This window comes from Bidens hawaiensis, unplaced genomic scaffold (assembly GCF_021521415.1).
Source record: "Bidens hawaiensis isolate Kalapana, Puna unplaced genomic scaffold, B.hawaiensis_p1.1 tig00001960_1, whole genome shotgun sequence".
Taxonomy (NCBI): Eukaryota; Viridiplantae; Streptophyta; class Magnoliopsida; order Asterales; family Asteraceae; genus Bidens; species Bidens hawaiensis.
In genome coordinates, this window is record NW_027491108.1 from 3,452,510 (window position 1) to 3,477,551 (window position 25,042).

Here is a 25,042-nt window from a genome sequence, read left to right on the forward strand (position 1 = left end):
AAGCAATATTCATGGGATGTTTAACAAGCCGGATCAAAACAATATTACGAGAGAAGATAAGGATAATTCAGTTAGTGGGGAGCTAAAGATTAATACAGATGTGGAAGTTCTAATGAAGCCCAATAAACATGCAGAAGAACTTACAAATGGAAAAAATGAAGCCGATCTTTTCGAAGTTCTCAAGACTCGAGGACGAGTCTTTTTTGAAGACGGGGAGAATGAGATGAAGAGACCCGACACCCCAATAGACCCAGGTGGTGCGAGTTTAGAGTCGGGTGAGGCGGCTCATGAGATTCAATTAGTTAAGCGGGTAAAATCGAGAGAAAACAGGAACCATTCCAGTGCTACATTCGACCTCGGTGATATACGTTCAGAGTTGCGCGAGGCACTTTGCACTGTTGAATTGTTTGGGCATGTCATGAAGTTAATAAATACCGAGCGCATTGATGTTCCTTTCGATCCATGTGGCGTTGATTCCGAAGGCAAAACTCGAGTACGAGTTTTTCGAAGATTGGGAGTATGATGCAGGAGCATCTCCTAATTTAAATTATGATTTTATTATCTTTTATTATTTTGTGTTTATCTTGTTTCCATGTTTATCTCTTTTCTTTGTTTAGTATAAATAGGGTTATGGTTGTTTAGTTATGGAGTTTTTGATTGAATTTTAATTATAAGAACTTTGTTCTTGAACTGTTGGTTCGATTTTATCGTCTTTATTAATCACGAGTCTTTCGAGCCATTCATCACTTCCGAAACTGCATCACTTTCTTTCATAAGTGAATTATGTTATAAAAAATAAAAAGTATGGAATCATCAATACCCTCTAGAGATCAAGTTTAAGTCATTGTTGGCAAAATATAAAATCTCAAACCAAGCTTTTGTGGAGAGGTGTACTAATTGTCCCAATAACATATCAATTAGAAGTAACTGTTAAACCAATATAAACATAATAAGTCTCTTCTACCACTTAAATTTCATTTAAGTTATGATCTCTTCCTTTTTCTTAGTTATCGATCTAGAAACTACATTTTATACAATAAGTCAAATACATAGGTTTTAATATCTAAACTATAACCCGGGATATAACTTTTTAACCATTTTCACTTCTTGATGAGGGTAGAATTTGATTTTTAATCAAATCATGAGGTTTATTTTCTCAATCGGAGCCTTGAGCTTTCTAAGCACTTTAGTTAATGATCCATATTTTAGCCTAAAGAAATATAGTTGTTAAACTTGTAGTATATGGATCAATTTGGGCCCTTCTTAAAGTTTGGCTGAATATTTATCTTCTAAAAGTTTTCAAACTTTAGTATTTAACCCGAGGCTGCTGTTGCTATGACTCTGCGTATGGATCAGTTTGGGCCATTCTTTAAGTTGGGCCGCATAAATATATCCTTAACATTTTCAAATCATGTTGTTTATATTTAGGGGAAGGTTCATGACTTCATGGAGAGGTGCACACAGAAACCGGTTAACCGGTTTCTAACCGGTTCTTAACCAAAAAGCTAACCGGTTACTAACCGGTCGGATCCTAACCGGTTACTAACTGATCCTAACCGTCGGTTTGTAACCGGTTTATATTCTTGATTTCAAAATCGGTTAATAACCGGTTAACCGAACTAGTTAACCGACTTTTTTTAATTATTTTATTAAAAACCGGTTTTTAACCGGTTAATAACCGACTGGTTAACCGATTTTCTTTTTTCATTAATTTTTCAAAACCGGTTAGTACCCGACCCGATTAACCGGTCTAACCGGTTATTTCCCGCAAAAAAAAACCGGTTAGGAAAAAAACCGGCTTTCGGTTAACCGGAGTATGCACCTCTAACTTCATGCACAAAATGATCCTAACATGAGAGCGTAGAAAACAATATCAATCTATCAAAAAATGAGAACGTAGGAAACAACACCAACCTACATAAATAATGTTTTATAATAACAAAGGAAAACCCTAATAATAACCACAAAAGAATCAAAATTAGCAACAAAATAATAAAAACAAATGCTTATAACAGCATAAGAAAAAAACCTAATAATAACAACAAAATGTAAATCAACAAATACTTATAACAACTCATAATCGAAAATCAGCAAATACGGACAAAAAATAACATCAAATACAAACCTAATAATAACAGCAAATTGGTTCTCATTGTTTTCATGTTAAGAATGATTTGTATTTGATCTTGAAACTTAAATTTAGATTGCGATAACTTAATACTTCCGCATAAATAACTTCCTCTGGACTCTCTAACTTGAGTACAATAAAATGGCAGGTAAACGAGCAACAAGTTGCGCCTCATCACTATTTTGAATAGCGAAACTAATCCTACTAAAAACAAAGTTTTAATTCTTAGGAGTAAAAAACTTACTATGCACAATCCGTTAAACCGGCTGAAAACTTGGCAATAGTAAAATAACTAAACGAGTCTTGGAACCACCAACTTTAGTTAAGAATATATATTCTCAAGATGATACGTGCATTTTGTGTGAGAGTCAAAGTCGCAGTCTTCTTTTGATGGTCAATCATATATGCATTCCGAATCCGACAAAGGGAGTTGCTAGCCAAGTCGGTTTGGGCATATTTGTGGCGCTTATTGGGTTAAATTATTTTACCGTTTTGAAAAACTTTTAATTACTACAGATATTGATTTTAAGTTCTTACATAGTATTTTGTCTTTTAGATGTTGGTAGGGCTTGGGTTCAAAATACTCGTTTTATATATAGTTGACACTTCTTTGCACCAATTTTAAGATGGTGATCGTTTTCACTCTATATATAAGTATACACTCGCAACTATATGATTTGAATTCGTCAAGGAAATTGTCGAAGCACGAAATGAATCTTACCTGATCCATGACGATGTTTCCACGGATTTTCGAGATGAACGAACCACCTCTTGATCTTCTTCTTCTTCGGCTGCGCCTGCGACCTGCAATGCCGTGACCTGCAATGGTTTCGGGGGTGTGGAGGCGACTGCTAAGATATCCTGAGGATTTCTTGTTCACAGACACAAAAAGTGGTGGTGGCTCTTATTGAGCATGACCCATGATAAGGAGGTGGAGACCTCCTTATATAGAGTCTCATGGCCACCATCATGGTACCCTAATGGGCCTAGCCCAGTTAGGGTTACCTCCACAAAACCCCCTCGGCCCAATAACATTGTATTAGTCGATATAATAAAATAAGCCCAAAACACAATAAATTAGGGTTCTTAGTACCATACCCCGACAAGCCCCCCAAGTCCAGTGTTGCTCCTAGGCGTGCAAGCGTTTAGGTGGAGCACTGGACTTTATAAGGTGTGCTAGATCGTGAGGCGGTTTCTTCCCTTTTCTTCGGCCTTGTCTTTGAGTTTTGGGAGGTTTTCTCCATGATGGTGACATGTTGTGATCCTTATGATGATGATGGTGCACTAGTATGAATAAGATATAGCACGCATCATAATAATAGTGGCGCGGGGCCTGATAATAAAGCTTGCGCGCGAGGCGACTTATGAGCTATAATAATAACAAAAGCCTGCGCGCGAAGCGACTTACGAGCTGAGAATAATAAAGCTGGCGCGTGCGGCGATTTACGAGCTAAGAATAATAAAGCTTGGCGCTTGCGGCGACCTACGAGCTGTAGAATAATAAAGCTGGCGCGTGAGGCGACTTACGAGCTTGTAGAATAATGAGAGCCTGCGCGTATGGCGACTTACGAGCTGTAATAATAAAGAAGCTGGCGCGCGAGGCGACTTACGAGCTTGTAGAATAATGAAGCTGGCGCGCAAGGCGACTTACGAGCTTGTAGAATAATGAAGCTGGCGCGCAAGGCGGCTTACGAGCTGTAAAATAATAAAGCTGGCGCGTGAGGTGACTTACGAGCTGTAAAATAATAACGCTAGCGCGTGAGGCGACTTACGAGCTAAGAATAATAATTGAGCTGGCGCGTGAGGCGACTTACGAGCTGTGAAAGTAATAAAGCTTGCGCGAGAGGCGTCTTATGAGCTATAAGAATAATAATTGAGCTGGCGCGTGAGGCGACTTACGAGCTGTGAAAGTAATAAAGCTTGCGCGCGAGGGGCGTCTTATGAGCTATAAGAATAATAATTGAGCTGGCGCGTGAGGCGACTTACGAGCTGTGAAAGTAATAAAGCTTGCGCGCGAGAGGCGTCTTATGAGCTATAAGAATAATAATTGAGCTGGCGCGTGAGGCAGCTTACGAGCTGTGTGAATAATAAAAGCCTGCGCGAGAGGCGACTTACGGGCTGTAAGAATAATAACAGCTTGCGCGCGAGGCGTCTTATGAGCGGTGTGAATAATAAAAGCCTGCGCGTGAGGCGACTTACGGGCTGTAAGAATAATAACAGCTTGCGCGCGAGGCGTCTTATGAGCTGTGTGAATAATAAAAGCCTGCGCGAGAGGCGACTTACGGGCTGTAAGAATAATAACAGCTTGCGCGCGAGGCGTCTTATGAGCTGTGTGAATAATAAAAGCCTGCGCGTGAGGCGACTTACGGGCTGTAAGAATAATAACAGCTTGCGCGCGAGGCGTCTTATGAGCTGTAATAATAGTGGAGCTTGCGCGTGAGGCGGCTTACGAGCTACTTTATGTCCCGCGCCACGTGCAGATGTTGCATGCGCGTGCGCGTAGACTTTGGTTCTGTGTTATGCACCACGCGCAGATGTTGCGTGCGCGTGCGTGTAGACTGTGACATGTGTGAGCATGTGATGTGTAAGCATGTGTAATATGCATGAGCATATGTGATGCGTGAGCATATGGTATGAGGATTCCCAACCCTTAAGTTTGGCGCGTAGCCATATGGGATATTATGAGGATTCCCATCCTTGGCGCGTAGCCATATGGGATATTATGAGGATTCCCAACCTTGAAGTTTGGCGCGTTGCCATATGGGATATTAGGAGGATTCCCAACCTTGAAGTTTGGCGCGTAGCCATATGGGATATTATGAGGATTCCCATCCTTGGCGCGTAGCCATATGGGATATTATGAGGATTCCCAACCTTGAAGTTTTGCGCGTAGCCATATGGAATATTATGAGGATTCCCATCCTTGGCGTGTAGCCATATGGGATATTAGGAGGATTCCCAACCTTGGCGCGTAGCCTGATGCGCGCATGCACGGCGATAGAGTGGTGACTCGCGAGTGCGCGTGCATGGCGGAGGTCTCTTGCGCAAAACCCAGATGGTGGTTTCCGCGGCGGCACATGCACGGCTGCGGAGTGAGAACCCACGGGCGTGCGTACATGGCGGCGGAAGTCTGGTAATTTCTGGATCTGCAATTTAAGAGTAAGATCTGCAACTTTAGACCTAAAATCCAGGTCTGTAATCTAGACCTAGATCTGTAAATCAGATTTGGACAGATCTGAAGCCCGGAGCAGATTTAAAACCATCACAGATTCGGAGATCTGATCATTCGAATCACGGATTTTCCTTCTTGCCCAGATCTGGAAATCTCTTTTTAGATCTATGGATCTTTTTGAGCTTTAATATAAGCCTCTTTTTAGATCTTTGAAGCCTTTTTCTGTAAACTTCCAGATCTGTGTTTTTCTTGGGAGAGATCTGACAGCCAAGATGAAGATCGAAGGGCAGTTCGTTGCCGTCCCACGGATGGCGCCAATGTCGAAGCACGAAATGAATCTTACCTGATCCATGACGATGTTTCCACGGATTTTCGAGATGAACGAACCACCTCTTGATCTTCTTCTTCTTCGGCTGCGCCTGCGACCTGCAATGTCGTGACCTGCAATGGTTTCGGGGGTGTGGAGGCGACTGCTAAGATATCCTGAGGATTTCTTGTTCACAGACACAAAAAGTGGTGGTGACTCTTATTGAGCATGACCCATGATAAGGAGGTGGAGACCTCCTTATATAGAGTCTCATGGCCACCATCATGGTACCCTAATGGGCCTAGCCCAGTTAGGGTTACCTCCACAAAACCCCCTCGGCCCAATAACATTGTATTAGTCGATATAATAAAATAAGCCCAAAACACAATAAATTAGGGTTCTTAGTACCATACCCCGACAGAAATGATTAATAATCATAAATCAGTTTTTATTTTTTCAATCCATAACAAATATTGTTTTTAAGTTTTATCAATGTAATGACAATGCATGCGTGACAAAGATGACATGGTGATTATGTTACTACGTTTATATGATACAAGGCAATAAAATTTTTATATTTTAACAAAAAATACCAATATTTTGTTGGATGTAGGACGCTCCAACAAATTCAAATAAATAAAAGCACAATTTGATTGCTAAGATCCAAATCCAAAGCACATATAATTGTTTTAGTTGGAAAACTTGTCTCTTAGTTGACCATTTATGCGTATAATGTTATGGATCACAGTTGTAATTGGCATCTTTATACGGCGGACCACGATGGCATAAGCCCAACGACAGTCCAACACCCCATGTCTTTTTCAAAATTGCCCCTCGACTAATGTATATTTAAAAAAAATAACATTTTAACCAAAGATATGATGACAAAATTAAAATATCAAACACAAAATAGTTAAATACTTAAATTTATTATTTTCTTATGACTTGATGATCTTGATTTACATTTAAGTATTTAACCGTATGTCTCATTCAAGAGCTACCTTTCACGAGTTATAAAATTACCCTTTTACACTAAAGTACGCTATCGCTATAGATTCTAACAGGTTCTCCTCTTTTTATCGTAGATTTTCATGTAGGCATAGTAATGGCTTATTGCATCATTGTGTGGTTAAGGCTTATATAAATAAATTGGTAACGAGTAATCACGGTTCAAGCAAGCTTATTGTATACTTGTAAACCAATCGTCTAGAGGCAAAAAACGTAATTGAAGATTGGAAGAGGATGTGTTTGATAAAAAGAACAAATGCAGGTGGTTGATATCGACAATAATGCAACAGTGATCGAATGTTTCATTAAGTGCAATTATTGAGTCACATATACTTTAATGATTACATATGCCAAATACCGATGATGATTCATAAATGATAAACTTAACTATGTTTGCAATTATTGAGACTCGTATGTTTCTCCCATCTATCACTCACATATGTTTATAGGAGTGAAAACATAAGATCGATTTCGATTGAAACACTAACTAGAACATCAATCTTAAATTGATTTCTTGGATATTAAAGAAAGGAGGAAGTCCGCGAATGAAAGTAGGACAAATGTTTGAATATTCACTCGGGTTAGCTAGGGATTTACTACACCACCATAAAATACCAAAGAATACATGGGCATTCATTAATTTTTTAATTTTATCTTATAACTATGAGAACATTCTTTATACCATTGAAATACTTCTTGAAAGAACATTCTTTATACTAGTGCATTTAAGAGCTTAGATAAATTTCAGTGCAATGTAAATTTAAACCAAAGGCTTCTGATACTTACTAGTACGTTACCACTTACCACTGCCCTATCTAAATAAACTTAACCTAAACAAATTGGAGAATTATCAATATTGATCATAACAAAAGCTGATAACACTAACGAAAACAAAAACAAATCCAAATAATTTGTTTTATAATTTATGAGTCGCTAAATTAATTAAGCCTATGAAGATGGTTTATGATACTAAAGTCTAAAAGTAACATGTATTTTTTTAACTTAAAGTGAAAAAAAAAAGTAATAATAAAGATTTAGTGGTAGTCTAAAACACCCACCCTATCATAGTATCATCATCAATCATCATGCAAATAATTTTAACACTTAAAAACAAAAATGAAAATGATTAACCAACAGGATAAAAAAATATATTAATATTTATATACCTATATATACATACACCTTCAACAAGCAACTCACAGCTCTTCCCACCACCCACCGACCGCCGCATCTCCGTCGCAATGCAGCCGTCGGCGGCATTCTCTCTCCTTTTCCTCATAACAATCACCCTATCCACCACCAATGCTCACAACATCACCCATATCCTCCAAAAAGACCCCAATCTCTCAACCTTCAACCACTACCTCACGTTAACTCACCTCGCCGGAGAAATCAACCGCCGTCAGACCATCACCGTCTGCGCCGTCGACAATGCCGCCATGTCCACCTTAATCGCCAAAGGCCTCTCGAGACAATAAAAAACGTTCTCTCACTCCACGTCTTTGCTGATTATTTTGGCACCAAAAAGCTCCACCAGATCACCAAAGGCTCCACCTCCACCGCCACCATGTACCAAGCTACCGGTGAAGCACCTGGCACCACCGGCTACGTCCACATCACCGACGTTAAAGGCGGTAAAGTCCAATTCACGCCTGAAGACAATCCTTCACAAACCGACGTCGTGTTCGTCAAATCGGTATTTGAATTGCCGTATAACATCTCTGTTATTCAAATCAGTCAGATTTTGAACTCGCCGGAGGCGGAGGCGCTGACGTGGGCGCCTGATTTGAACTTGACGTCGTTGCTGCAACGCGACGGGTGTAAGGCGTTTTACAATCTGTTATCGACTTCTGGAGCTATCGGAACGTTTTTAAGCGCCGTTGATGGCGGAGTTACGGTGTTTTTGCCCTAGCGATGACGCCGTTACTGCTTTCGCGCCAAAATATAAAAACTTAACGGCGGAAGGTAAATGATTTTTAACTTACAAATTTTATTTTATTTTTTTGAACTTTTAATCTCTAATATAATATATGATTGTTTATTGGATTACAAATAGGAGATTAAAAGGGTTTAAAGAGAAATTGAATTAGGATTAAATAGAACCAAATACAAAATACCAAAAATAATAAAAATAAGAGTGTGCTCGGTTATTGAGGTGGGCAATTAAACTGATAACCGAACCGACCCGAAAATAAATCCGAAACTGAACTGGTTTGGAACCGGTTTGTAATTTGCTCCACCAAAATTGGCTTCAAACCGGTTAACCGAACCGAACCCGGCCAAAACCGGGAGAAACCCGAACCGAGACTGATCGTAACCAGGTCAAGAAACCAGTTTTAACCCGATCTGAAACCGATCATAAACCGGTTTTGACTTTTATTGACCAAACCGAACAGGTTTCAACCCAAACTGGTTTTAAGTTTTTAAACCGTTTTGTGCACCTCTACTCGGTTAGATTCTATTCGGTTATGTTTTTAGCCTAAATTAAATCCAAAGTCATCAGTTAATCTATTTTATCAGCAAATCAATTTTGGGTTAATTGGCTCGGTTTATTCGGTTAGTTTGTCGATGTTCAGTTTGCTTCGATTAGTTTCGATTAACCAAAATCAAAATGAGGCCTTAATTTTTGCATACATGAAATGGTTGTATAAAAGATAGAAATATATGAAAAGATGAATGGTTTAGGTTTGATTAATGGACTATAAAAAACAATACCGGTTTTGGGTTAATCGGTTCAGTTTATTCGATTAGTTTATCGGTTTTCCGCTCGCTACGGTTAATTTTGATTAACCAAAATCAAAATGAGGCTTAAATTTTTGGTTAAAATTACATTAAAATATGAATGGATTGGTTTAGTTAACGGTAAAAAGAAAACGATAACCGATTTTCAGTTAATTTCATATTGTCAGTTATTTCACTGATATTTAACCGTTGTTGATAATTTGACAGGTAAGACGTCCTTGCTGCTTTACCACGGCGTGCCAACGTATAACTCAATGGGAATGCTGAGATCTAGCAACGGATTAACGAACACGTTAGCGACGGAAGGGGCGAACAAGTACGACTTCACGGTTCAAAACGACGGTGAGGATGTGAAGCTGAAGACAAAAGTGGTGACGGCGGCGATCACAGGAACCGTTATTGATGATGAGCCGGTGGCTATATATAGAATTGATAAGGTTTTGATGCCTCGTGAGTTGTTTAAGTGGGCCGTGGAGGCGGATGAGCCGTCACCGGCGCCGAAGAAAAAGAAGTCCGGGAAGAACGGTGATGATGCGGAAGCTCCGGAGCCGGATTCTTCGGATGATGATGGTGATGCGGCGGACCAGACGGCGAATTCCGGTGGAAAGCTGGTGTCGTCGGCGGTTACGGTGGTGTTGCTGGTCGTTGCGGTATTGTGAGGGTATACATCATCTACTTTTTGTTTTTTTATTTTAAAAAATTGTTTTGAATATATATCTTTTTCTTTGGCTTTCTTTTTTTGTTGTGTAGTATAATAATTTCTTTTTGGTCTGTAATTGTTTTTTTTAGTGTATAGAGGATTTGTTGGAAAATTAGATGATGCGATTGTTTCTTACTTTTTGTAAAGATATTCGAATTTTATATTTTAATCAATTAATAAACGCAACTTTATTTTTTCATAAATAAAACATGAAGACGTGAAGGAGAACTGTTGCATAGTTGTATCTTTGGTATAAGTTACAAATCCCTTAAGATTCATAATCAATGGTTAAGTAGCATAATAGAGTGATGATCTTCTATTCATATCATACCTATCAAATGTACTAGATGAACTTAAGGCGTATAGGCTTTGTCTGGGGTCTAGGTGTAAGACTTAAAAGAAAAAAAAACACGTAGATAAAATATTTTAAAAACATAATATGTATATGAAAAAAGTAATACTATTCTTCAAATAAAATAAATAAAAACTATTATATAACATTTATCATCGTCTTATAAATACCAAAAGTTCTAAAATAGTTAAGATTTAAATGCAATTTTAAAACTTAACAAAATGTATCAATATAAGGGGGTGGGGTGGTTTAAAAACCATCACTTGCTCCTACCAATACAAGTGTGTCACATCACCTCATCACTAGTGATGAAATTTTGGTGAGGGTGGTGGTGTGGTGTGATGGATTTTTTTTTTGATATACAACTTAAAAATTAAAAACAATCGTAAATTAAAAAAAATAAAAGTTACATTAAACAATCTACTCCTCGTCCGAATTCGGAAATTCCAAACCTAAAGAACCTACAAGTTCAACTAGATCATATCTCAACCGATGGTGAATATCTTCGTTTCGCAAGTCTAATTGCACGTTCTCAGGAACGGGAACTCGAGTAAGAGGATCCGGCACTCAATCTGAAGAAATTGCACGTCCGTCTTCTTTTATTAGCATATTGTGCAATATGATGCATGCATATAATATGCTAGAGATCATGGGTTTTTTCATTGCACGAACCGGTTGACTAAGTATGCACCATCTACCTTTTAAGACACCGAAAGCTCTCTCGACATCTTTTCTTGCCGATTCTTGCAACTTCTTGAACGCCTTTTCCTTGACCTCTGTCACACCCCGACCAATGAAGGCGGAAACGTCGAGGCACGATATGATTGCTCATTGCACAATGACACTATAAAGTTACAATATTTAAACAACTCATTTAAATCCATATCATCATAAATAACACAACAATTGTTCATACAAAATGCCAAATAGATAGATAAACAAATAATTTGTTCTTTTATTTTCTAATATCCTAAAGCCAAGATAATAAGTTTCTTCAAGTAATCCAATCAAGCTAACATCAAACCTGTAACATTGCATAAAATAGAGTTTGTCAACACGAAGGTTGGTGAGCAATTTTCATAGTTTTGGACAATAAGTATATAGTATGAAATCCACAACTAGTATATGAAAACAATAAATAATAGCAACAATTTAGATAATAAAACCGTCAATAAGAATACATTGACGAACCGTCAATAAGAATACATTGACGACAATAATGAAATCGTCAATAAGGTGACGACACCTTTCTATATGGGGATACCATATATATACTCGGAATTAACGTATGATCATACTTTGATGAGGCTACCCGTCTTAGCATTCAAGAGGCTACCCACCTTAGCATTCAAGAATTTGCACATAATCATGTAAAGCATATAACACAAAATCGAGCATTTATTTAAGTAAACATATACAATACGTGTTGTGGTTTAAGACTCAAGTATAAATCAGTTGAATTTGAATAAGTATGCAATGTCACCCCCAAAACGAAAGATGAAAACACGGGGGATGAAAAAGTACTCACATTAACAAGTAACTTGAAAGATAGTGTCGTGAACAATCAGAGAGATCGGTTTAACGAGCAAGACCTATATTAAACGGGTCTTGTGTTAGTAGGTAGTCTTGGAAGGGTTTAAAATAAAATACATGACAAATAAAGTAAATAAATAAAGTTTAGGATTTAAAATGTAAATATTTGAGAAATTAAAGAAACGAGTTTTGTAAAATGAGTTTACTCGAAACCGGGTCTCGGTATTCTATTCATTAGATTTTTTTCTTTTTTTACTCAACCTATGTTAAGTAATAATGTGGGTTAAAATGCGATATTGCAAAACCCTTGGTTATAAGAATACCAAAACAAGGTTTAAACGAGTGTTCGGGTTTGTCGGTTCGAGACTTGATAATTGACCAAGCTCACAGTTAACTTCCCAAAATAATAAATGTTATGAGATAACTCAATAAAATCAAAATAGACTTAACAAAGTATGTAGTTCTATTGTGAAGAACCTTAACGTTCGTTAAGCGAGTATACGACCTTATCGGTTCGAACTTGTTATAAGATCAAGTTGGTTACCGACATGCCAAGTATGTTTAGAAATTAACTAAAATTGATTTAAAATATAATCTTGAAGAAAAATATGAGTTTTGGTGGCTAAAAACACACTTGTGTGTCTTAAGCGAGTGAACTCGGTTTAGTTCGGTCCTTGACTCGGAATAAGACCGAGGATGATTACCACATACCCAATTACCATGGAACTTGTAAAATAACTTATAAATAATAATACTCAAGTTTTACATTCAAAAAGTTAACAATAAAGCTTTTAAACAAAAGTTCGGTTTTTGGTTCGGTCCTTGACTCGGAATAAGACCGAGGATGGTTACCACATACCCAGTTACCATGGAACTTGTAAAATAACTTATAAATAATAATACTCAAGTTTTACATTCAAAAAGTTAACAATAATGCTTTTAAACAAAAGTTTGGTTTTTGGTTCGGTCCTCAACTCGGGATGAAACCGAGGCTAGTCACCACATACCCAATACCATGGAACTTGACAAATATGAACAATAAACTAAAATATGTAGAAGTTAAGCAAGTATAACAAGTTATATGGTTAGATTTGTTAAATATATAAACAAGGACTACAAAGTCCTCCATGTAACCTTGCCTTACTAGCCCGACATTTCAACCGGCCGAGACCGGAGAAATGAAAGACCGAAGGTAAACAAGGAGTGTATATTATATATATGTTGTAACATCAAGCTTTAAGTATTGAGAAGTTAGTTAAAATGAAAGATTAGCTTATGAAGAACAACCTTAGAATTTAAGAATTTGAGAGAGAAATGAAGAAATGAGAAAGCACAAATGAAAAAGATGGGTGTGTATATATATGGTAAGTTGAATGGGTCTTTCATAAAGGGTGTTTCATAAAAATGGGTTGGTTATAGACCCAAGAAAGCACAAACTACAAATGGGTCATTCAAGTCTCCATTTTGGTAGTTTTAGTCCATGGAGTTCGTTTTGAGCGTTTTCGGGGAATTTTAAGAGCCGAAAAGGGTGTTTTTTTTATCCAACAACTATAAAACAAATATTTAACATACAATTCATCATTTTGATAATATCGAAAGGTTCGGGATACAAAACGGCTCCGGTTTACATTAAGAATACAAGTATAAAATAACCCGAAATTGACAAATGTCACAACCTCGACAGGAAACGAAAAGGCTTTCACAAAAACATACCATGCCGGGTAGATACCATCGACAAGAAAGTAGCCACGTCTGTAATATCTCCCGTTGACAAAATACAGACAGAAGGGTGCGGTACCATCTGTCACGCTTTGAAACAACGGTGATGTGTATAGAACACTGATGTCGTTGTTTGAGCCAGGAACACCAAAATAAGAATGCCAAATCCATAAATCATTTGACGCAACCGCTTCAAGTACGATAGTCGGTCGTTTGATATCACCCCTAACATACGCCCATCGAAACTCCCGTGGACAATTCCTCCATTCGATATGTGTACAGTCGATGCTACCGAGCATCCCTGGAAAATGACATCTAGCCTCATGCGCGGCGTAAAGACGTGTAATGTCGTGTCTTGTTGGTTTTCGTAGAAACTCTTTGCCATACAATTTAATAATCGCGTTACAAAATAATTGCAGACATTCACGTGAAGTTCTCTGAGACATTTGTAGGTATTCATCGAATTGATCGGGTGGGTTACCTGTCGCTAATTGACGAATAGCGGATGTACATTTTTGAAGCGCTGTAAAACTTCGTTTGCCCCTCGCGTCGTAATATTCTTGAAACCATTCTTCGTTTGCTTCGACTTCCGCTACAATCTTTAAAAATAAAGATTTCGGCAAACGAAACCGATCCCTGAACGTCTCGTCATTGTATTTCGACTCCTCCACAAAATAGTTGTTCATTAGCACTTTGTGGGCATGTATACGATCACGATCCACCATTTTTTTCTTTGGACGGCTCGGGCCTTCAAGTTCGTTATATAACAACGGGAACCATTCAACAATGTCATCGTCCGAAGACGAAGAGCTATCGGTGTCTAGCGGAAACGAGTTGCTCGGAAAATCCATATTTTTTTGTTTTGAATTGAAGTGGTGAAGAAATAGGTTTTTGTAGTAGAAGATTGAAAGTGTTCTGAGTTGGATTGAAATGGTTGTTAATTTATATTGTTTTTTTTTTTAATTCCTCAACCCAACGGTCGGATTTCTTGGTATTCACCACGTGATGGCCATCACGGCCGGACCCCCATCACGCGTGATGGGGGGACCGACGGCGGTGTTCGTGAGGCCATCACGCGTGGTGGTCCGTTCGATAACGGACCACCCCCACCACTCTAATGCCTGACCTCTCCTAACATGTTTTTGGTTCATAATTTGATTCATAATATTAGTAGCATTCCACTGCTTAGCAGCTTTTTTCGGTTTTATATAATTATAGTATTGTATTCACGAAAGCACCCGGTCTTTTCTAGTAAGCAAGCCCATTATCATTTAAAAAATCTTGGCGGAATAATTGGACCATCCCAAACAATCGTTCGTAGAGATCGTAACTATCTGAGATGAAAAAAGAAGAGTAAAATTAACAAGATAGTTGAGTTTTACTACATAGCCACACTTCATATCCTTGGAGTGGTTATGTTTAAATGTGAAAAAGATAACCTTATTATATTGAGACTTCTTTTATAATTTATATAGTTTAGGCCAATGCCCACAGCAATAAAAAGTTACGAAGAGTTTTAAGGTGTAGCGCACTAGTGCCCCGTTAAAAGAAAAAAATAAAGAAATAAATAGGGAGTCACATAATTGTAGGAATTCTCTTTAAACACTTTATTTGTTTATTATTTTATTATAGGAAGTCACATACTTGACTCACCCTTTGTATCTTGTTATTGTAATATTGTTTTACTTAATGTAAAGGGAACACTAACAAGTTTTATTTTTAATTAGTAGTTTATCCTTTTATTTTGTTTTTGTTAATTAAATTTTATATATCTTAAAAACCAAAATTTCCTTCCATTACTAATTCTACTATTCATCAATTGTATCATTAGAGTTCCTTTTGATACAACTCCCTACTATTGTTGATGTCCATCTAATGCATTTTATGTACACGTTTTGTAACTTGCTCATATTTTTATGGCATAAAAGGTCACTTTTTCCCATTTGCTTTCCCAATCTTTCCGTCTCATGGTTAATGTTTTCAAAATAACCGTTTAATTTTCGTTGTCGACGTGTTGGTTTTATTTTGAATAAGAAGATATCCTTTTGTTATTATTCTTTTAACTTAAAATTATATTTATCCAATCCTTGTAAATACTAATTAATTCAACTTTTAGAAAGATGACCCGACCCAAAATTTTTTACGTTGGATAATAATTCTAAACATCAAAAATTATGGAAAATATTCTGCATACATCACTGTCGCTACTATATTTTTCCAGACTGTATACTTGTTTTCTACCTATAAGGTAGTATTGTTGTTTTGTAAATGTTTCAAAGTTTAATATGAAGTGTTTTTGTTAATCTTGGTGTTTGTAAAAAAAAGGACTATGGGTGTTACATGTGCAAAGCAAGTTGTTGGACATGGTGGAATAAAGCTGCAAGTCAATGTGATCCACAAAAGATCCAATTGGACGGTAGCTTAAGGAAACCGGTAGTTGAATTGTGTCTTGGTTGAAACATTTTTGCTTGGTGGTCTTAACAATTAAATTATGCTAACAACAATTAGGTGATGATGGGCTTAAGCAGGTGGAAGTCATGTGGTGTCATGTTAATAGTATTCTTGGAAGTTAGAAACATGTCATGGAAATTTAATATTTGGTTTATGACTACTTGTGTAACATATCGTGTTTCACGGTGTTCTTCTCCGAACCAACTTTATACCAAATGAACTAAACTGGTGAACTTCAAGATTAGCTTTCAGTAACACATGCGATGAACATATTGGTTTTAGGTTTAAACATATAGCGTCGGTTGTTTACAAACCGAGCCAACTCAGACTCAACAATGAAAATATGTGAGTCGACTCAGTTCGACTTGAAAATTTAAACCTCTTGTTTCAAAACCCTTGCTATGGCCATTTAGCCCTCCATTTCAATCATTTATCTAGCCAAATCTTGTTTTGCCTGTCCAAAAATAATGCTAACTTTTTTTTAAAAACTAAAAAAATAAAACTATTCGGTTTAAACCAAAAACCAAACCGAAATTGAATATGATTCGGCGTGACCAAAAAATCTGGTAAACCAAGTGTACACGGGTCGTTTGTAATTTGTAGTTTGGTGACAATCAAACAAACAGCAAATATATGGGGATGGAGAAAGACAAGACACGTAATGCGATGGTGAACCAATCAATTATGGAGGAAAATAGCGTATTAATTCCACCAACCAATGCTCACCTCACCTGAAATATCATTGTATTTGTTAATAATAAACGAACACCTTCACCATCACCATCTTACTGCACGCTATTGCACTTGTTCAGCCTCTATATCACCTTCTTCTTTCTACTCCGGAAATTGGTTCAGACCCTGACCGACCTGTAAGCTTCATCATCCTTTCATTTTCAATTTCAATTTCAGTTTCAGAGTCTCTAGGTTTAGATTACATCCGTCACGTGAACTTTTTATTATCTTCGGCTGTTGATTGAACATCTGAATTTATATGATTCGTTGTCCGAATAAGTGAAGGTTAGTGATGAAGTTGCTATCAGTATGCTGTATGTTGAATATTAGGGCTTTAATTCGAGTTATATATGCAAATTAAATTAGGTTCTGCTGCTGCTGCTGCTGCTATGTAAAAGTTAAGATACTGTCAACTGTACGAGTTCTTCGGCTCAATATGTGCCTAAGCTCACTTGTGCATAACATTTCTTATGAATCTGTTCAACTTTTGTGTTAAACTTCAGGTGTGTTATTTCATAAATGGCGGCAATACTGGCGTCTAACAGCTGCTATTGCCGTGACGTACAATTGGTAAATCAAGTGAGGACATCAGACAATCTCAGCTTCTCAAGATCGGTTTCCATCCAGAAGCTAGATAGGCATGAATGTAGTTTGCCGAAAGTTCAGAGGTTTCACAAGGTACATGCTGAGATGCAGCAAACAGAGCCGCCAATGAAATATGGTACCAACGGTCGACCTTCAAAGCCTGATACTAACGGTCAACCTATGAAGTTAGGTGCTAATGGTAAACCGGTGAATTTGGGTACCAATGGTCAACCTGTGAAGTTGGGAATGAAAGGTAAACCAATCACCATGGTTCCCACCAGTGAGGTGGTGAATAATAATAAGCTTGTATCTAAACAAAGAGCTGGAATGGTGAATGGATCAGCACAGACTGTTAATGGAACCGGTCTTGTTAAGAGAGAAATCACACCGCCATTAGTTAAGTCTGTCAAAGCTAAACAATTCTCGGGATTCCCACCTTCTGAAGAATTACGGGTCTTGCCATCAGATGAAAGTTTTAGTTGGGCAAACGATAACTACAATTCGGTACAAAGGTCAATAGATGTTTGGTCTTTTGTTCTTTCTTTGCGTGTTCGTGTTCTTTTTGACAATGCAAAGTGGGCATATCCTGGTGGCTTTACAGAAGAAAAACAGGTTTCAATTCTACTTTTTTTATATATCTAAATAATGTTTGGTTTCTGCTATCGATTTAGTAACTTTGTATGCATATTTAGAAAAACAGAAGAAGAAAAACCGCTTCATGGTTAAGAGAATGTGTGCTTCAACTTGGCCCAACTTTTATTAAACTTGGGCAGTTATCTTCAACAAGATCAGATTTATTCCCACGTGAATTTGTTGATGAACTTGCCAAATTACAGGTGTAAATTACTTCCACTACATGATAAAAGATTAAATGTGGTATATAAATTTCTGATATATTTTTTTTTGTTTATTATGATAATCATGTGATTCAGGACAGAGTACCAGCATTTTCACCAGAAAAAGCAAAAGCTTTCATTGAAAAGGAATTGGGAGCTCCGGTTAATGTACTATTCAGGGAGTTTGAAGAACGACCAATTGCAGCTGCTAGTCTTGGTCAGGTGAAGCCTATATCTATAACCACATTTTTAATACAGTTAATTTCATGTATTTATCATCATGATGCTTTTTCTATAGGTTCATCGTGCAATACTACATAATGGAGAGAAAGTAGTTGTTAAAGTTCAAAGGCCTGGGTTGAAGAAACTTTTTGATATCGATTTACGTGAGCTCAACACTTACATATAATTATTAGTTTTTAATTATTTTTGTGGTTATTACAGTGACTCAATCATACATTCTTTTCATTCAGGAAATTTAAAGCTAGTTGCAGAGTATTTTCAAAGAAGCGAAAGTCTTGGTGGCCCCACAAGGGACTGGATAGGTATCTATGATGAATGTGCAAAGTAAGTATCCATCATATATTAATATACACAAGTAACACAATCATATATATAGCATATTTTTGGCAAACAGTGTGAAATGAGGAAAGAAAAAGGGAGCGCATTTTCTGTTTATTTTTGTATTTTTGTCTTGGGGTACCTAAGCTTAGGCTTGTAAACGAACCAAATGTTTAGTGAACCGTGCAGTGTGAAGTTCTTTTGTGTTCGTTTATTTAATTAACAAGTAGACATGAACAAAATATTTAAAGGAACGAACATGACAACTTATCTCGTTCGTTCATTTATGTTGGTGAATGTTTGTTTATTTAAATATGCTTGTGTTCATTTGTTTACATTCATTTATGCTCGTCAGTTTACGTTCGTTTGTTTACATTCGTTAATATATTCATTAAAATTTTTTAGGCCCATTACAATTTAGTCTAGTTTTAACAACTTTTTAGGCCCAACACAGTGTTGTTCATCTATGTTTGTTCGTTTATGTTCTTGAACCATTTGTTTATACTATTAACGAATGAACATAAACGAACACAAACAACTTCATTTTCTTAATGAACGAACACGAACAAGAAAACCTTGTTCGTTTAGTTGTTTGTGTTTGATCGTTTGTCTGGTTAAAGTTAAATGGACAAACACGAACATGCCTAAGTTGGTGAATTCATTCCCTTTTTCCAATTTTTTTGCAGGATCTTGTACCAGGAGATTGATTATATAAACGAAGGGAAAAATGCAGATAGATTTCGCCGAGATTTTCGTAATATAAAGTGGGTCCGAGTGCCTGTATGTTTCTTTCTTGATTCTTCATTTATTATCAAAGTAAAACTTAATATATACTGTATATTTTTAATCCAATTTGATACCATGCAGCAAGTATTCTGGGATTATGCTGCAACCAAGGTGCTAACATTGGAATATGTTCCAGGTTTTAATCTGAACTCTATTACTTAATTAGTTTATGTTATCTGATACTTAAAAAATGCTTGTGTTGGAAATTTATGTTAAACAGGCATTAAGATAAATAACGTAGATGCAATAAAAGAAAGGGGTTACAGTCGATCCCGAATCTCTTCACGTGCCATTGAATCATACTTGATTCAGGTTTAGCGTCTACATCTTTATAGTTTATTCATCATTTTAATCATTTCCTTTTTATTGAATTTTTATTAATTTGTGTATATTATACAGATACTGAAAACAGGTTTCTTTCATGCTGATCCTCATCCTGGAAACCTTGCTATTGATGTGGATGAATCACTGATCTACTATGATTTTGGTATGATGGGGGAGATTAAGTCATTCACAAGAGAAAGATTGATGGATCTTTTTTATGCAGTTTATGAAAATGATGCAAAAAAGGTATAAAATTTTGTAAAAAAAATGTAGCTTAATCGATATTATTAGCTAAATTTATATTATTATGCAGGTTATGAACAGTTTGATAAGCCTTGAAGCACTTCAACCTACTGGAGACTTGTCACCAGTATGTAAAGTTTTGTTTTTCCATATTATTTTAGTATCTTGATTTAATCTTGAACATATATTTCTCATACATGGTTGCATGCATATGTTTTAATAACAGGTAAGGAGATCTATTCAGTTCTTTTTGGATAATTTGCTAAATCAGTCACCGGATCAGGAGCAAACTTTGGCTGCAATAGGCGAGGTATGCATCCGAGTATTTGTCATACATAGGCTTGTAACGATCCACGCGAACACGAACGAGGGCATGTTCATGTTCGTTCATTTAACTTTAGCCGAACATGAACAATTGATCGAAAGATTTTTTTTTGTTCATGTTTGTTCGTTAAGAAAATTAACATGTTTGTGTTTGTTCATGTAAGTTTCTTAAGTTCTAAACGAATAGTTCAAAAACGTAAACGAACACAAGCGAACATAAATGAACAAACATAAACTACACAAACGAACATAAATGAACACAAACAAACCAGTCTAATACATTAAGTGTCCAATAGTTTCAATAAACAAACATAGATAAACGAACTTCCCGCTGAAACAGTTCACGAACGGTTCACCGAACGCTCAGTTCGTTTACAGGCCTAGTCACACACTAAAAAGTACTTTTGAGGCCTTGTATTTTCCTTTTTCTCAGATAATATTTTGATTTTTTTAATCATAATTTTGAGGATACTATGATCTGCATGCAGGATTTGTTTTCTATAGCAATAGATCAGCCTTTTCGGTTCCCGTCCACCTTCACATTTGTAATTAGGGCATTCTCCACTCTTGAAGGTGAGCTTGAAATTATGTATACATATGGATGTGTATATGTATCATGTGTGTATGCATGTATGTATGTATGTATGTATCATGTATTTTATGTATTCATTTATGCTTCTTTCTAGGAATTGGCTACTCACTGGATCCAGATTTTTCATTTGTCAAGATTGCTGCACCTTATGCACAGGTTAATTATCTTATTTGATGTTGCTATCATACAAGTTTCCACAAAAAAAAAAGTAAAAATAATTTAGAAAAAACAAAACCGCGTGGACCCAAGCCTCTTTAATCTCTTTAATGTTAAAATCTTAAACTTCTCAAATCACTTACAGGAGTTGTTAGATCTGAAACAACAACGGCCCAGTGGAACACAACTTGTTGCTGAAATACGAAAGCAAGCCGATGATGTAACGTGACCTCATCCAATATCCTTAAATTTATAAAAAAAAAATTATGTATATAAAAGTTATGATATTATATACTAACAGAAGTGCATATTAACTTACTTTTAGGCAAGATCAAACACCATGTCAATGCCTTATAGAGTTCAAAGGATTGAAGAGTTTGTTAAACAACTCGAAGTAGGAGACATTAAACTTCGTGTTAGAGTTCTCGAGGTAGCTAATTTAGTTATTCATTTCCCATAAATTTGTTTACCTTTTTATATATTTGGTAACGATTATATATTTTCATGTATATGGTAAGTCTGAGAGAGCAGCTCGTAAGGCAACAATATTGCAAATGGCAACCATGTACACGGTTTTAGGGGGCACTCTTGTAAATATTGGTGTTACACTTAGCTCACAAGGCAGCCAACTTGTAGCATTTGGGTCATTTGTTGGTGCAGGTATGTGCATATCTTGATGAATTTTGTTTTTATTTTAGTTGTGATGAATATTAATGTTTTTGAATGAATGTAGGTGTATTCATTGCACTGCTGATTAGGTCCATGCAGAGGGTGAAGAAGCTGGATAAATTTGAAAAGATGATATGATTTTAGAACATTTTTAAATTAAAACGAACATGTATTGTTTTGTATACAGAAAACTGTATAGAAAATTATATTTTGATAGGGATAGAAAAACATATAATGTTTTATTTGATAATTATAGCAAAAATAATAAGTAAATTGAAGTTAAAACCTCTCATCTGTTCAAATGATATGATGTGTTACATGTCACAAGGAATTAAGTAACTACATCCACAAAGTTGAAAGACGAGATTTGATATTTAAACCGGAGCAAAAGCCACTACGGATGATGGCAAACATCTTGCGAAAATATTAGGGTAATAAGCTTTAGATGAAATATGAAAGATCAGAGTTGATTGATATTGACTTTTCTTTGACACGTTGAATATTATTCTAAATATATTTTGTGCATTTTGGTTGAAAACTTATCACAGAAATGAGAGTAACAAAGGGCGAAGGTCAGGCTAAGATTGAAGCCATCATAGCTTAGCTGGAAATAAACAGTATGTCATGTTACAAGCATGTCAATTTGAATATGTAGTAAGGTTGTAATCACCGATGGTAAGAGTAACAGAATATATCAACTAAGCTTTCTACAAATGGCATGCATGGTTGTGTTACTTAGCAACTTAACAATAAGCCTTTCTGATCTGGACAGATAAGGCTACCGTAAACGTTGTACATTGACTACAAGATTCATAATTCTCATAAGTTAAACCACTTCACAAATATACAGCACCACCCTTGCACCTTTCGTATTTACAAGGAAAAAAGACATTTAAGGCTTGTAACTAAAATCGCTATTATAGTTTATGGGTCCCGTTTCTTGTTCTCCTCCATAGCTAACCTCTGCAAGAGCCCTTTTTGATGATTGTGAAACGCCATATATAAATCTTTCAACTCTTTAGCCTTTTTGTATTCTTCTGTTCCTAAACGAGCAATCTTCAACTCGCTCTGTCTACTGTAGCTCTGGGATTAGGGATGCAAACATTAATAAATAACTAACAGATAATATTGGAAACGTTGTGATTGAACTCTAACTAAAGAATAACACGCTTACCTCACACTTAGGCTGCAATTTTCGCAGGTTTGTGGTGAACGTTCCACTTCTAAGATTCTCTTCAGCAATTACCCATGGCCTACAACAAATAAAATAAATTTAATTAACAAAACCTAAAACCCCAAAATAATATCATCTTAACACCAAAAAGAATATACAAAAATTCTTAGCAATTACCTTCCAGAGAAAGATGTAATGAAGTGATTCGGATTGTTTATAAAATTATAAATCCTCTTCAGCTTTGTCTTGCTATCCACCAAGATTGCTCCTCGTGCATATGTTTCTTGTAACAAACCTGGGCAAACACATGTCTGTGCGGTGATTGATGTATGCTCATGTATGAAATGCATCATCAACAACGGGCATAAATCTTTATCCAAGTTTGTTAACACAATATAATGATGAGGGTCAGTCTTGTTCACACCTCCAATATCCATGTCATAAGCACTTGTTTCAGCACAGATGCTTTCCCTCCCTATCGGTAAACACACAGATCAAAAACAAGTTCTGAAATCATTATCATATAAAACAATCTTTAATCAAATTACAAAACCTGCACAGGATCCGACATGAGAACTGTGTTCCACACTACCACACACCTACAAATCCACAACAAATTATAAACAAATAGTTAAATACTAAATTATACCAAAATGACATGAACAGAAAAACTTACCTGTGATTGAACAGAGTCCGCCCCTTTGAGTTGTTGCTTCACAAGATTTGCAAATTCAGCAATGTCGGGATGAATATCACCATGGACAATAAAACACATGTCCTCAATGGTTGTTTCGGTTAAAGTCCCCTCACCAGGACCATGCTGCCAGCATAGTAAATAAGAGCATAAACACTTGTCAGGCGTATGCTCTACATACTGCACCTATAATTAACAACATATACTAATTAGTTACTAGTTACTACCTACAATATTTTCTAAATAAATAAACCAGTGTTAAACATTATACTATAATTATTGATTAAAATAGCGTTCCCATGATCTAAATTAGGGACAGAAATGAGCAATTGATCAAAGTGAATCCAACAGCTTCAGCACGAAGGGGCGGCAACTGTTGACACAACCCGAAATAACGGGTTGGGTTCAGGTTGACTAGCATGACCCGTTTAAAAATGGGTCAGGTTTGGGTTGGCCCGTATAGAAACGAGATGACCCTTTAACCTGTTTGAGTAATAAAAATTAAACTTCGATAATTACATTTTTTGTTTTTGTTTTTTCCACTTTCCATTTTCCGAATATACTGTTGCAATTTCCAATCAAATTTTCCTGATTTTAATTATTAAAAAAAATTCATATTACTCATTTTCTCAGCCAACTCTATATCCAGTTTATTTTAAAAATCTTTTAATTTTATTGGTAAAGGGGTCAAACGGTTAGTTTTCGGATCGACCCGAATTTATGTATGTTTGGGTTAAGGTTGAAATCTTTAACACAAATAATAATATGGGTCGGGTTCGGGTTGCGGCCCGTCAACCTGACGCTATTGACACCAATAATAATATTATCATTATTATTATTATTATTATTATTATTATTAAGAATCTAAAATCAGACGAAAATGATGCCCAAAATTAGAGAAAAAGGTACATACAGCATCAACAGTGGCATCATAATATAGGGCTTCATCCTTGCTTCTGTAAATTGCACATATTTTCATGCCTTCAAGCACTCTGGAACACTCATTATCCTCCACGGGCTCGGAGACTGGACGGAACCTACTGAGAAACTGTTCGATTTCACGGTGAGTGGAGAAATCGGTGACGGAGTAAAGCTCGTCGAAGTAACTCTGTACGGTGTCCTTGAACTTGACACGGAGGCGGCTTCCGTGTTCGAGAATGGCGGCGCAGGTGTACCAGGCGTCGTCTGCCTTCCACCGGAAGTCCAGATTGTAGTCCACGCCGTCGGAAATCGCCATTGTCGGTGCTTCAAGGT

At 36.6% G+C, this 25,042-nt stretch overlaps 2 protein-coding genes and 1 pseudogene across 2 annotated transcripts; 2 read left to right on the forward strand and 1 right to left on the reverse strand.

The window, feature by feature from the left end:
* The first annotated feature begins 7,700 nt into the window (after positions 1-7,700).
* LOC143601118 (fasciclin-like arabinogalactan protein 2) lies at positions 7,701-10,016 on the forward strand (annotated as a pseudogene).
* A 7,324-nt stretch (positions 10,017-17,340) lies between these two features.
* On the forward strand, positions 17,341-22,146 carry LOC143601560 (protein ACTIVITY OF BC1 COMPLEX KINASE 7, chloroplastic-like). Its single transcript, XM_077078947.1, has 17 exons — positions 17,341-18,041; positions 18,122-18,265; positions 18,362-18,487; positions 18,564-18,651; positions 18,739-18,832; positions 19,513-19,606; positions 19,694-19,748; positions 19,833-19,924; positions 20,012-20,182; positions 20,250-20,306; positions 20,406-20,489; positions 20,992-21,076; positions 21,190-21,251; positions 21,397-21,471; positions 21,577-21,681; positions 21,770-21,911; positions 21,985-22,146. The coding sequence occupies exons 1-17, from the start codon at positions 17,364-17,366 to the stop codon at positions 22,056-22,058; spliced, it is 2,226 nt and encodes a 741-aa protein (XP_076935062.1). The 5' UTR covers positions 17,341-17,363; the 3' UTR covers positions 22,059-22,146.
* A 698-nt stretch (positions 22,147-22,844) lies between these two features.
* LOC143602501 (uncharacterized) lies at positions 22,845-25,042 on the reverse strand. Its single transcript, XM_077079585.1, has 6 exons — positions 24,702-25,042; positions 23,771-23,974; positions 23,648-23,693; positions 23,272-23,569; positions 23,095-23,173; positions 22,845-23,003 (listed from the first exon to the last, which is right to left on the reverse strand). The coding sequence occupies exons 1-6, from the start codon at positions 25,023-25,025 to the stop codon at positions 22,845-22,847; spliced, it is 1,110 nt and encodes a 369-aa protein (XP_076935700.1). The 5' UTR covers positions 25,026-25,042.

Coding starts and splice junctions, on each gene's coding strand:
- LOC143601560 (XM_077078947.1), top strand. CDS start 17,364: ATGGCGGCAATACTGGCGTCTAACAGCTGCTATTGCCGTGACGTACAA. Junction 18,833..19,512: donor ATCTATGATGAATGTGCAAA/GTAAGTATCCAT, acceptor ATTTTTTTGCAG/GATCTTGTACCAGGAGATTG. Junction 20,307..20,405: donor CTACTGGAGACTTGTCACCA/GTATGTAAAGTT, acceptor TTTTAATAACAG/GTAAGGAGATCTATTCAGTT.
- LOC143602501 (XM_077079585.1), bottom strand. CDS start 25,025: ATGGCGATTTCCGACGGCGTGGACTACAATCTGGACTTCCGGTGGAAG. Junction 23,975..24,701: donor ATGATGCCACTGTTGATGCT/GTATGTACCTTT, acceptor TGTTAATTATAG/GTGCAGTATGTAGAGCATAC. Junction 23,004..23,094: donor AATTGCAGCCTAAGTGTGAG/GTAAGCGTGTTA, acceptor CCCTAATCCCAG/AGCTACAGTAGACAGAGCGA.